The following is a 12,826-nucleotide window of genomic DNA, read 5'->3' as shown; positions in this document are numbered from 1 at the left end:
AACTTTCTCCCAGTCTGAATTTTAATATTTTTAATCCTCGCAGCAGGGTTCCTCACAAAACATATGCTTCAAAATTTAATAAAATCAAATCTATATTTCTTTTTATGTGTTGTGGTTTTGGTGTTAAGGTCAACAACTTTTTGACTAGCCCTAAAATCACAGATATTTTCTCCTAAGTTTTTCTTCCAAAGTTTTATTGTTTTATATTTTATACTTGCTCTTGGATCAAATTTTATCTAATTTTGCATAAGGTATGAGATATCAGTCCAGGTTCATTCTTTTGTTTGTGGATGCTTAATTGTAGTTGTATCATTGAACCAAGAAGCATAAAATACCTACGGATAAATCTAACCAAAGTTGTAAAAGATCTGTATGCTGAAAACTATAGAAAGCTTATGAAGGAAATTGAAGAAGATATAAGGAAATGGAAAGACATTCCGTGCTCATGGATTGGAAGAATAAATATTGTCAAAATGTCAATACTACCCAAAGCTATCTACACATTCAATGCAATCCCAATCAAAATTGCACCAGCATTCTTCTCGAAACTAGAACAAGCAATCCTAAAATTCATATGGAACCACAAAAGACCCCGAATAGCCAAAGGAATTTTGAAGAAGAAGACCAAAGCAGGAGGCATCACAACCCCAGACTTTAGCCTCTACTACAAAGCTGTAATCATCAAGACAGCATGGTATTAGCACAAGAACAGACACTCAGATCAACGGAACAGAATAGAAACCCCAGAACTAGACCCACAAACGTATGGCCAACCAATCTTTGACAAAGCAGGAAAGAACATCCAATGGAAAAAAGACAGTCTCTTTAACAAATGGTGCTGGGAGAACCGGACAGCAACATGCAGAAGATTGAAACTAGACCACTTTCTCACACCATTCACAAAAATAAACTGAAAAAGGATAAAGGACCTGAATGTGAGACAGGAAACCATCAAAACCCTAGAGGAGAAAGCAGGAAAAGACCTCTCTGACCTCAGTCGTAGCAATTTCTTACTTGACACATCCCCAAAGGCAAAGGAATTAAAAGCAAAAATGAATTACTGGGACCTTATGAAGATAAAAAGCTTCTGCACAGCAAAGGAAACAACCAACAAAACTAAAAGGCAACCAACGGAATGGGAAAAGATATTTGCAAATGACATATCAGACAAAGGGCTAGTATCCAAAATCTATAAAGAGCTCACCAAATTCCACACCCGAAAAACAAATAACCCAGTGAAGAAATGGGCAGAAAACATGAATAGACACTTCTCTAAAGAACACATCCGGATGGCCAACAGACACACGAAAAGATGCTCAACATCGCTCCTCATCAGGGAAATACAAATCAAAACCATACTCAGATATCACCTCACACCAGTCAGAGTGGCCAAAATGAACAAATCAGGAGACTATAGATACTGGCGAGGATGTGGAGAAACGGGAACCCTCTTGCACTGTTGGTGGGAATGCAAACTGGTGCAGCCACTCTGGAAAACAGTGTGGAGGTTCCTCAAAAAATTAAAAATAGACCTACCCTATGACCCAGCAATAGCACTGCTAGGAATTTACCCAAGGGATACAGGAGTGCTGATGCATACGGGCACTTGTACCCCAATGTTTATAGCAGCACTCTCAATAGCCAAATTATGGAAAGAGCCTAAATGTCCATCAACTGATGAATGGATAAAGAAATTGTGGTTTATATACACAATGGAGTACTACGTGGCAATGAGAAAGAATGAAATATGGCCCTTTGTAGCAACGTGGATGGAACTGGAGAGTGTTGTGCTGGGTGAAGTGGGCCATGCAGAGAGAGACAGATACCATGTGTTTTCGCTCTTGTGTGGATCCTGAGAGACTTGGAGGGGACCCATGGGGGAGGGGAAGGAAAAAAAAAAGAGGTTGGAATGGGAGGGAGCCAGAGCATAGGAGACTCTTAAAAACTGAGAACAAACTGAGGGTTGATGGGGGGTGGGAGGGAGAGGAGGGTGGGTGATGGGTATTGAGGAGGCCACTTTTTGGGATGAGCACTGGGTGTTGTATGGAAACAAATTTGACAATAAATTTCATATATTGAAAAAAAGGGGGTCTCTTGTGGTTTGGCTCCCTCCCTCCCTAGCTTTTTTTTCCTTCCCCTTCCCCATGGTTTTCTGTTGGGTTTCTCGGGATCCACATGGGAGTGGAGACGTGTGGTGTCTGTCTTTCTCTGTATGACTTGTTTCACTTAGCATAACACTCCTAAATGTCCATCAACTGATGAATGGATAAAGAAATTGTGGTTTATATACACAATGGAATACTATGTGGCAATGAGAAAGAATGAAATATGGCCTTTTGTAACAACGTGGATGGAACTGGAGAGTGTTATGCTAAGTCAATTTATTTGTTCTTAACACTCACGTTTAGATTACCTGCAAAAACTTCATTAGACATAAGCCAAAGTTGACCATTATTTTTTACTGACCAATTTTGTAACAGAGATAATTTGAATTTATTTGCCTTTAAGTAAACCCAGGCAGAATAAAATTTTTATATTTAATGCTAAAAAAAATTGTAGTTGCATCATTTATTTAAAAGGCTAAAATTTTCCCATTCAATTACTTTAGAAATTTTGTTAAAAACCAATCTGGCATGTTAATATAGATTTATTTCTAGGTTCTCTTCTCCATTCAAGTGTTCTCTATCTATCTTCAGCCAGTACTCTACTGTCTTGTAACTATAGTTATTAGTAAGACAACATCAAGTACAGTGTTCATTTTACTCATCTTTTTCAAAATTGGTTTAAACATTCTAGATCTTTTGCATTTTCATATACATTTTGTAATTACCTTGTCTATATCTACAAAAACAATTGCTGCAATTTTAATATGAGTATTCCATTGTACACACACACACACACACAATTGCCAACAAGTTGGGAAATCTGGAAGAAATGGACAAATTCTTAGAAACTCACACACTAGTATAACTGAAACAGGAAGAAATAGAAAATTTGAACAGGCCCTTATCCAGCAAAGAAATTGAATCAGTTATCAAAAATCTCACACATATAAGATTCCAGGTCCAGATGGTTTTCAGGGGAATTCTACCAGACATTTAAAGAAGAGTTAATACCTATTCTTCTCAAACTATTCCAAAAAATAGAAATGGAAGGAAAGCTCCCAAACTCATTCCATGAAGGTAGCATTACCTTGATTCCAAAACCAGACAAAAGCCCACTTAAAAGGAGAATGGTAGAGAATATCCTTTATGAACCAGAATGCAAAAATTCTCAACAAGATATTAGCAAATCCAATTCAACAGTACATTAAAAGAATTACTCAGCATGACCAAGTGGGATTTATTCCTAGGATGCAGGTCTGGTTCAATATTCACAAGTCAATCAACATGATACACCACATTAAAAGAAGAAAGAATAAGAACCATATGATCTGCTCAATAGATACAGAAAAAACATATGACAAAATAGACATGTTTCTTGATAAAAAAAAACCCTCAAGAAAGTAGGGGTAGAAGGAATACAACTCAACATCGTAAAGGCCATATATGAAAGACCCACAGCTAATATCATCTTCAATGGGGAAAAATTGAAAGCTTTCCCCCTAAGGTCAGGAACTCACCAAGGATGTCCACTCTCACCACTGTTGTTCAACATAGTACTGGAAATCTTGGCCTCAGCCATCAGAAAATAAAAAGAAAGGAAAGGCATACAAATTGGCAAGGAAGAAGCCAAACTTTCACTTTGCAGATGACATGATCCTCTACATGGCAAATTCAAAAGATTCCACCAAAAACTGATAGAGCTGATACAAGAATTCAGCAAAGTCATAGAATATAAAATCAATGTACAGAAATTGTTTTTAATTTCTATACACCAATAATGAATCAGAAAAAGAGAAATCAAGGAATTGATCCCATTTACAATTGCACCAAAATCATGAGATACCTAGGAATAAACCTAACCAAAGAGTTAAAAGATTCCTATGCTGAGAACTACAGAAATCTTATGAAATAAATTGAAGATGACAAAAAGAAATGGAAAAAAATTCCATGTTCACGGATTTGAGAAAAAATATTGTTAAAATATCAAAACTACTTAAAGCAATCTGCATATTCAATGGAATCCCTACCAAAATAACACCAACATTTTGCACTGAGCTAGAACAAACAATCCTAAAATTTGTATGGAACCAGAAAAAAAGCCAAATTGCCAAAGTAATGTTGAAAAAGAAAATCAAAGCTGAAGGCATCACAATTCCAGACTTCAAGCTCTATTTCACAGCTGTAGTCATCAAGACAGTATGTACTGGCACAAAAACAGACACACTGATCAATGGAACAGAATAGAGAACCCAGAAATGGGCCCACAAATGTAAAGCCAACTAATCTGCCACAAAGAATGAAAGAGTATCCACTGGGGGTGGGGGGAAACAGTCTCTTCAGCAAATGGTGCTGGGAAAACTGGACAATGACATGAAGAAGAACACACCTGCACCACTTTCTTACACAATACACAAAAATAAATTCAACATGGATGAAAGACCTAAATGTGGGACAGGAAACCATCATAATCCTGGAGTATAAAACGGGCAACAACCTATTTGACGTTGGCCATAGCAGCTTCTTATTGGTCATGTCTCTAGAGGCAAGGGAAATAAAAACAAAAATGAATTATTGGGACCTCATTAAAGTAAAAAGCTTCTGCATAGTAAAAGAAACAATTAACAAAACTAAAAGGCGACCAACAGAATGGAAGAAGATATTTGCAAATGACATATCAAATAAAGGGTTCGTATCCAAAATCTATGAAGAATTTGTCAAACTCAACACCCAAGACACAAATAATCCAGTGAAGAAATGAGCAGAAGATATGAATGGACACTTTTCCAAAGAAGACATCCAGATGGCTCTAACAGACACATGAAAAGATACTCAACATCACTCATCATCAGAGAAATACAAATCAAAACCTCAACAAGATACCACCTCACACCTGTCAGAATGGCAAAAATTAACAACTCAGGAAACAACAGATATTGGCAAGAACGTGGAGAAAGAGGAACCCTTTTGCACTGTTGGTGGGAATGCAAACTTGTGCAGCCACCCTGGAAAACAGTATGAAGTTTCTTCAAAAAATTAAAAATAAAACTACCCTAGCCCCAGCAATTGCACTACTAGGTATTTATTCAAAGGATACAAAAATGCTGATTCAAAGGGACACATGCACCCCAATGTTTATAGCAGGGCTATTGAAAATAGCCAAAGTATGGAAAGGGCCCAAATGTCCATTGATGGATGAATATATATATATATATATATATATATATATGTATATATATATATATTCATACACACACATACAGACACACATATGCAATGGAATGCTAGTGGGTGATCAAAAGGAAGGAAATCTTGCCATTTGCAACAATGTGGACAGAACTAGAGTGTATTATGCTAAGCAAAATAAGTTAGTCAGAGAAAGACACATATCATATGATTTCACTCATGTGAAATTTAAGAATTTAAGAAACACAACAGATGAACATAGGGGAAGGGAAGGAACAATAAGATAAAAACAGAAAGGGAAGCAAACCATGAGACTCTTAAATACAGAGAACAAACTGAGTGTTGCTGGAGGAAGGCGGGTGGGGGGAATGGGCCAAATGGGTGATGGACATTAAGGAGGGCACCTGTTGGGTTGATCACTGGGTGTGTTACGTAAGTGATGAATCACTGGGTTCTACTCCTGAAGCCAATAGCATATTGTATGTTAACTGACTTGAATTTAAATAAATAAATTAAAAAGTAACAATAAGTTACATTTGATCCAAATGTCAAAGTTTTATTTTGGATGAAAATACAGACACTCACACACACACACACACACACACACACACACACACACACAGATCTTCTACTTACTATCAGAAATTAAGAACACAATTCCATTTATAATAGTATCAAAAGAATAAAATACCTAGGGATACATTTGACCAAGGCGGTAAAAGACCTATACTGTGAAAATTATAAGGCATTATTGAAAGTGAAGAAACACACAACATAGAAAGATACACAAAAGCTATATTCTTTTTTTCCCTTTTTTACTCTCATTTTCTTCCCCAGTAATTTAATGATTTCTTGTAGGGGTATGCTTCTACTAGTTTCTCTAAACCAACCCTTCAAGAAATATAAAGGGTGACACTTTGAGTAGAAAGGAGAGACTAAAAGTGACAAAGACAAGAAAATATCCAGAAACATGGCAAAACAAGTAATGAAATGGCAATAAATACATATCTACAAATAGTTACTTTGAATGTAAATAGACTAAACTCTCCAATCAGAAGATATAAGATGTCAGAATGGATAAAAAAAATAAGACCCATCTATATGCTGCCTACAAGAGATTCATTTTATATCTAAGGATACCTGAAGATGGAAAGTGAGGGGATGGAGAAACATTTAGAACACAAATGGATGTCAAAAGAAAGCCAGAGTAGCAATACCTACATCAGAAAAACTAGATTTGAAAAAAAAGACTGTAACGAGAGACAAGAGGGGCACTATACAATCATAAAGGGGAAAATCCCATAAGAATATCTAAAAGTTATAAATATTTATGCTTCCAATTATAAATATAAATACTGCCAACATGGTAGTATTCAAATATGTTAAAGAATAACAAACATAAAGGAACTCATTGAAAATAATACAATAATAGTATAGGTGACTATAACACCCCACTTACATCAATGGACAGATTATCTAAACAGAAAATAGACAAATAAATAATGGCTTTAAATGACACACTGGAACATATGGACTAAACAGATATATTCAGGACATTCCTTCCTAAAATAGAAAAATATATATTCTTTTCAAGGGCACATGGAACATTCTCCAGAATGCATCACATATTATTAGGTCACAATAAAGGTCCCAACAAATACAGAAAGATTGAAATCATACCATGCACCTTTTCTAACTACAACCCTGTGAAACTAGAAGTCAACCACAAGAAATATCTGAAAAGACCACAAACACATGGAGGTTAAACAACATGACATAAATAATGAATTGGTAAACTGAAAAATCAAAGAAGAAATTTTAAAAAATACATGGAACAAATGAAATATTCAAAAATAAATCCAAAATACCTAAGTGTGAGACAGGAAATCATTAAAATCCTAGAGGAGAACACAGGCAGCAACCACTTTGAGATCAGCACATTGGTCATCACAACGTCTTCTAGATATGTCTCCTGACGCAAGGGAAACAAAAGTAAAAATAAACTATTGTGACTACATGTCATAGACTCTGGGTCTCAAGTTCTCTCTTGTCTACCAACAGAGTGGGATGCAAGATGAAAAGCAGGAGATGGCTAATGTCCAGGAAAAGACAAGAGCCCTGAATAAGGGTCCTTGCCCTGTTTTTATTAGGATCAGAAGGCTTACACACATGGCAATGGACGCACAAAGAGACAATGAATCTGTGAACATTAAATTGTGGATGTGAGGGAAATGGGGTCTTGAAGATATTTGGGGTTAGGGGTTTGGGTTAATACAAAGCAAAATCCTGACAGTGGGCAGTTGGGCAGAAGATTGTTTACAGCAGACATGAGGCAGCACCTCTGTTTATCTTAGCTAGCCTAGAGGATGAGATAGGTAGGGGAAATAACCTCAGAGTGAACAAGGCACATTTCTTTTCTTAATCTCCATTCTGGGCTGCTCTACCTGCAGCGCAGTGGTCTATAGGCCAATTTACCTGTTTACCTAACTTGGTCTTTTCATCCTGTGAAAGCAGCTTTTTCCTATAATACTAAATTGGGGGTGCTTCCACCTTGAATATCTAATCTTGTTTGTTTCATATACCTATGTATTGCGTACCTTTGTGCCCTTATTTCTGGGCGTTTGCCCCTCCCTCTTTATTCTGAGTGCTCTGCACCTCCTCTCTATTCTGGGGTGCCTTTGCACCTCCCTATTCTTGTTTGCCTTGTCTTGTTTACCCAAACTTGGGTGTGAGCATCCTATGGCTTTATATTTCTTTGTGCCTGGTTAACCCATTGGTGTAAGCCTGGGGGATTCCTAAGCTTATCTCCCACAACTACATCAAAATAAAAACCTTCTCCACATTGAAGGAAACAATCAACAAAACCAAAAGGCAACCTATGGAATGGGAGAAGATATTTGCAAATGACATATCTGATACAGGATTTCTATAAAAAAATCTATAAAGATGTTATCAAACTTGACACCCAAAAAACAAATAGTCCATGAATGGATGTTTTTTCAAAGAAGACATACAGGTGGCCAAGGGACACATGAAAAGATGTTCAACATCAGTGATCATCAGGAAAATGCAAATCAAAACTATAATGAGAAATCACATCACACCTGTCAGAATGGCAAAAGTCAACAACACAATAAACAATAGGATATGGAGAAAGGTGAACTCTCTTGAACTGTTTGTGGGAATGGAAATTGGTGCAGCCACTCTGGAAGACAGTGTGGAGGTTCCTCAAAAAGTTAAAAATAGAAATATGCTATGATCCAGCAATTACACTACTAGGTATTTACCCAAAGGAGACAAAAATACTAATTCAAAGGCACACATGCACTACAATGTTATAACAGCATTATCTACAATATCCAAACTATGGAAAGAGCCCAAGTGTCCATCAACTGATTAGTGGATAAATAAGAAGTGTTACACACACACACACACACACACACACACACACACACACACCTGGAATACTACTCAGCCATAAAAAATGAAATCTTGCCATTTGCAATGATGTGCATGGAGCTAGGAAGTATAATGCTAAGTGAACTAAGTCAGTCTGAGAAAGACAAATACCTTATGATTTCACTCATACATGGAATTTAAGAAACAAAACAAATGAGCAGAAGGAAAAAAAGAGAGAGAGGCAAACAAAGAAACATACTTTTGGGGTGACTGGATGGTTCAGTCAGTTGAGCGTCCAACTCTTGATTTCAGCTCAGGCCATGATCTCAAGGTCTGTGAGATAAAGCCCCACCTCAGGCTCCCTGCTGAACGTGGATTCTGCTGGGGATTTTCTTTCCCGTCCTCTGCCCCTCTTCCCCGCCTCTCAAAATTAAGAAATAAACATTAAAAGAAAAGAAACAAACTCTTAACTATAAGCAATGGTTTCAAAATGGAGATGGGTGGGGATGGGTGAAATAGGTGATACAGATTAAGGAGTGCACTTGTGTGTACACTATTGTACACCTGAAACTAATGTTACACTGTATGTTAACTAACTGGAATTTGAACAAAAACTTAAGAAAATGATAACTGAGGGGCGTCTGGGTGGTTCAGTTGGTTAAGCATCCAACTTCGGCTCAGTCATTATCTTGCAGTCTGTGAGTTTGAGCTCTGTGCTGAGCTCAGAGCCTGGATCCTGCTTCAGATTCTGTGTCTCCCTCTCTCTCTGCCCCTCCCCTGCTCACACTCTGTCTCTCTCTCTCTGTCTCTCTCTCTCAATAAATAAATAAATAAATAAATAAATAAATAAATAAACATGCATTAAAAAATTAAAGAAAATGATAACTGAAGGTAATTTTCTTAAAAGTTATAAAGAAGGCCATAAAAAACAAAATTGGTGCCCCTCTCATCCCAGTGGCTTAGCCTTCTCAACAATTTCATCAACTTCCACATTAAATTATTCAGCAAACTGATTTTTCTTCCTAAATATTTCTCTGGTATTTTTACTACTTTTATTTTTCTTCCCACTCTAATCCTAGGCTGAGAACATTTTTGACCTAAGCTATGTAAAATTCCCTTCAAAAAAAAAATTCCCCTCAATGAACTTATTGCTTCCAGTTGTCATTATTTAATCTTACCATCCCCACGTTATTACAAGTTATCATTTTTTTTATTTGAGAGAGAGAGAGAGAGAGAGAGAGGGAGAAAGAGAGCACAAGGGAGAGGAGCAGAGAGGGGAAGAAAGGGAGAGAATCTTAAGCAGGCTCCATGCTGAGTACCAAACCCAACTCAGGGTTTGATCCCATAACCCTGGGATCATGACCTGAGCTGAAATCAAAATTCAGATGCTCAACCAACTAAGCCACCCAGGAACCCCTACAAGTTATCATTCTAACACAAAATCCATCATTTATTTTCAGTAAAACTCTTGGATGATATATTTAAGAATAAAGTCCTAAACTTCACTAACATCCATACAAATCTATATGGCTCACATCTCAACTGTTATAACCACCTCTAGGTTCACTTGATATCTTTAAAGAAAACAAAATTATATTAGCTTTATTCCCAAAGAATTTTTTATTTCTAGCTATGGTATCTCTTATACACATTCAGTTTTCTGTTAGTTTCTGAGGCACTTGGAGATAGGGACAGTGTCACACATAGTTTGATATCTGCCTGGCTTCAGGCTTGTAATAAGCATATAAAAATTATTGAATTAAATTCAAATGACTTGAATGCCTATGAATCATGCCCAGAAAAATGAACAGTTGATACCAACAATGCAAATACAGTAATGAATTTAGATAATAAGTATATATTTCCCTTTTGGTTTTATCAGGTTATAGACAATCAGGGAGAAATTTTACTTTAAGAGCAACATAATTTTGATATGTTAATTCCCTCATTTTTTATATAATTTGACAAAAAGATGAAATACTAATTTTAAGGTACCTAGACACATTCAAGTAAATTAAATGAATACAGTATACACCAAGGACCACAATAAAACTAAATGCTTAGGCTATAAGTACTTAAGTGAAATATGCAAAATTGCTATTTTTAAGTTAAATGCCTTTTGTTACCATTTGTTACCTGTACCAATATTTTCTTGCTAAAAGTAGTTTTAGGAAAAATATGAAAAAGGTATATATATATATATATATATATATTCTTAAAAGGCTATACTCCGTTACATTTTTTTTCTTTTTACAAATTGAGAAAATCATTTGTTTTGTGGATAAATACTGTATTTAAGGAATGTGAGCAGAAGTATTCCATGGAAGGACAACTTGAGAATTGTCTGGCAAAAAAAGTCCTGGCAAAACTGAAATTATGCAAGTCATCAACTTGCATGTTAAGCCAAAAAATGAAATTTCTTTCCAAGTTTTTCCGTTTTCATGTGTGAATGTCATACCAATAGGGAAAATGTTTACATTTAACCTTTTACTAGGCACAGATTTTTCCAAGAAGCCAAGTTATTCACAATGGAATAAATAAAATAATGGGAAAATGAAGTTGTTCTTACAGGATTTCACAGTTGTGATTTGTTTTTTGGTTTTGGTCTGATACCTAAACTGCTAATCCATAATGAGGGATTAAAACACTTGCATACACCCATTTCATATTTAACTTTTACTTAATTTCCTTAACCAAAGGGTTTTCTAAGAAACAAAGTTACCTACGATAGAAGAATTTATTTATACGATTTTTTTACACTCTTTATGTGTGTGCACGTGTGTTTGTTTCGACCTGAGGCTTAAAATAGAAATACCGCAGTAGCCACGGTTAAAACATGCAACCGTCTGCTACTAACCATATTGTGAATTTCCATTTTGTTTTTCTCCACTAAAGTAATTCAGTCATTGTGCCAGAAAATGATCACGTGGACCACTGATACAGCCAAGCACTTCACCAGCAGATGGTCCATTTCCAAAGGAGAAAACTTCACTTTATGACCCTTATGTAATCCCTAAATGTGTTTCAAATATCCGCATTTGGAAAATAAAGCCCAAACCCAAGCCCACTTGTACACCAAGCCAGGCTGCCTTGTGCCTGCCTCCACAGCCCAGAGGGCGGTGGGTGGGCGCCTGGGGTTGCGGCTGTGCCCTCAGCAGAAGGGGCGGGGCGGGCGGGGCGTGAGGAACAGCAGCGACCCCTCCCCCATCGCCCTGCTGCCTGCCCTGCCTGCGCCGCCCGCTCTGCCCCTGCTCCCTGCAGGCCCGGAGCTCAGGGCCCAGCGCGCGAGCGGCCGCCATTCCGCAGCCAACCGCCATCACCGTGGCAAGGCCGGCAGGACGCGCAATGCTGCCTGTCCTGCTGATCCTCTCAGGCCTGGGCCGGCTGACCTCCGCCGGCCATCGTGAGTGTAGGACCTGCTCCGTAGAGGGTCACCTGTCGCAGAGCCTGTGGGCGTGGCGGGCTCCAGAAGCTTGCTCCAGAACCCTGTGCCCGGCTGGGGGGAGCCCTGCGTCCTGTCAGAGCCCGCCTAGAGTCAGGATCCTGCGGGGCCTGCTGCTGGGAGGGCTCAGAACAGGAGGGACAGTCTGTTCTGCCTGACCCTGCACTTGGAGGAGGGGGCGAGCAGCTTCTGGGAGGTGGGGCCTCCAGAGCAGCTCTTCTTCACCTATTGGGGCTGAGGTCAGCAAGTCCCAAAGTGTCTCTGGAAGGTGGTAGGGTCACGTCCCATTTCTAGGTAGCCTCTTCTGGAATGCACAAAGTCTGATTCCGTGGTGGGAGCGTGCCTGCGTGTGTGTGTGTGTGTGTGTGTGTGTGTGTGTGTGTGTGTGTATGTATGAGTTCGTGGAAGTTCAAAGAGTGATGTGAAGTGGCAGGACCAGTGAAGAATAAGGATGCTGGCAGGCACTGGGGAATGCTTACAGGTGTTTTCCTTACTGCAGATCCTGAAACATCACTTCTACAAATAACAGTGCCACGGAAGATAGAGACAAACACCGATGGTGAAGTTTCAGAAACGCATGTAATTAAGAAATCACTTCTTTTTTGAGTGCTTTATTTTTACTGGACTGCGTGACCCAAATCAGCCCATGCACATATTCCTTTGAAATTTTGTGTCTTGATTTTTCTCATTTTCCAAT

At 38.1% G+C, this 12,826-nt stretch overlaps 1 protein-coding gene across 9 annotated transcripts in view; it reads left to right on the top strand.

Annotated features, from left to right (window-relative positions):
* The first annotated feature begins 11,958 nt into the window (after positions 1 to 11,958).
* LOC125164952 (A disintegrin and metallopeptidase domain 3-like) overlaps positions 11,959 to 12,826 on the top strand; it is a 156,194-nt gene continuing 155,326 nt past the window's right edge. For all 9 annotated transcript variants that reach the window (XR_007151879.1, XR_007151878.1, XM_047857667.1 and 6 more), the window contains exons 1-2: positions 11,959 to 12,090; positions 12,629 to 12,708. Coding sequence is in view for 7 of the 9 variants with exons in the window: in XM_047857667.1 (XP_047713623.1) it covers positions 12,033 to 12,090; positions 12,629 to 12,708 (138 nt within the window). In the remaining 2 variants the exon portion in view is untranslated. The remainder of the gene's footprint in view (positions 12,091 to 12,628; positions 12,709 to 12,826) is intronic.

This window comes from Prionailurus viverrinus, chromosome B1 (assembly GCF_022837055.1).
Source record: "Prionailurus viverrinus isolate Anna chromosome B1, UM_Priviv_1.0, whole genome shotgun sequence".
Classification (NCBI taxonomy): domain Eukaryota; kingdom Metazoa; phylum Chordata; class Mammalia; order Carnivora; family Felidae; genus Prionailurus; species Prionailurus viverrinus.
Note: the sequence above shows the minus strand (reverse complement) of the source record. Positions and strands in the feature narration are given on the sequence as shown.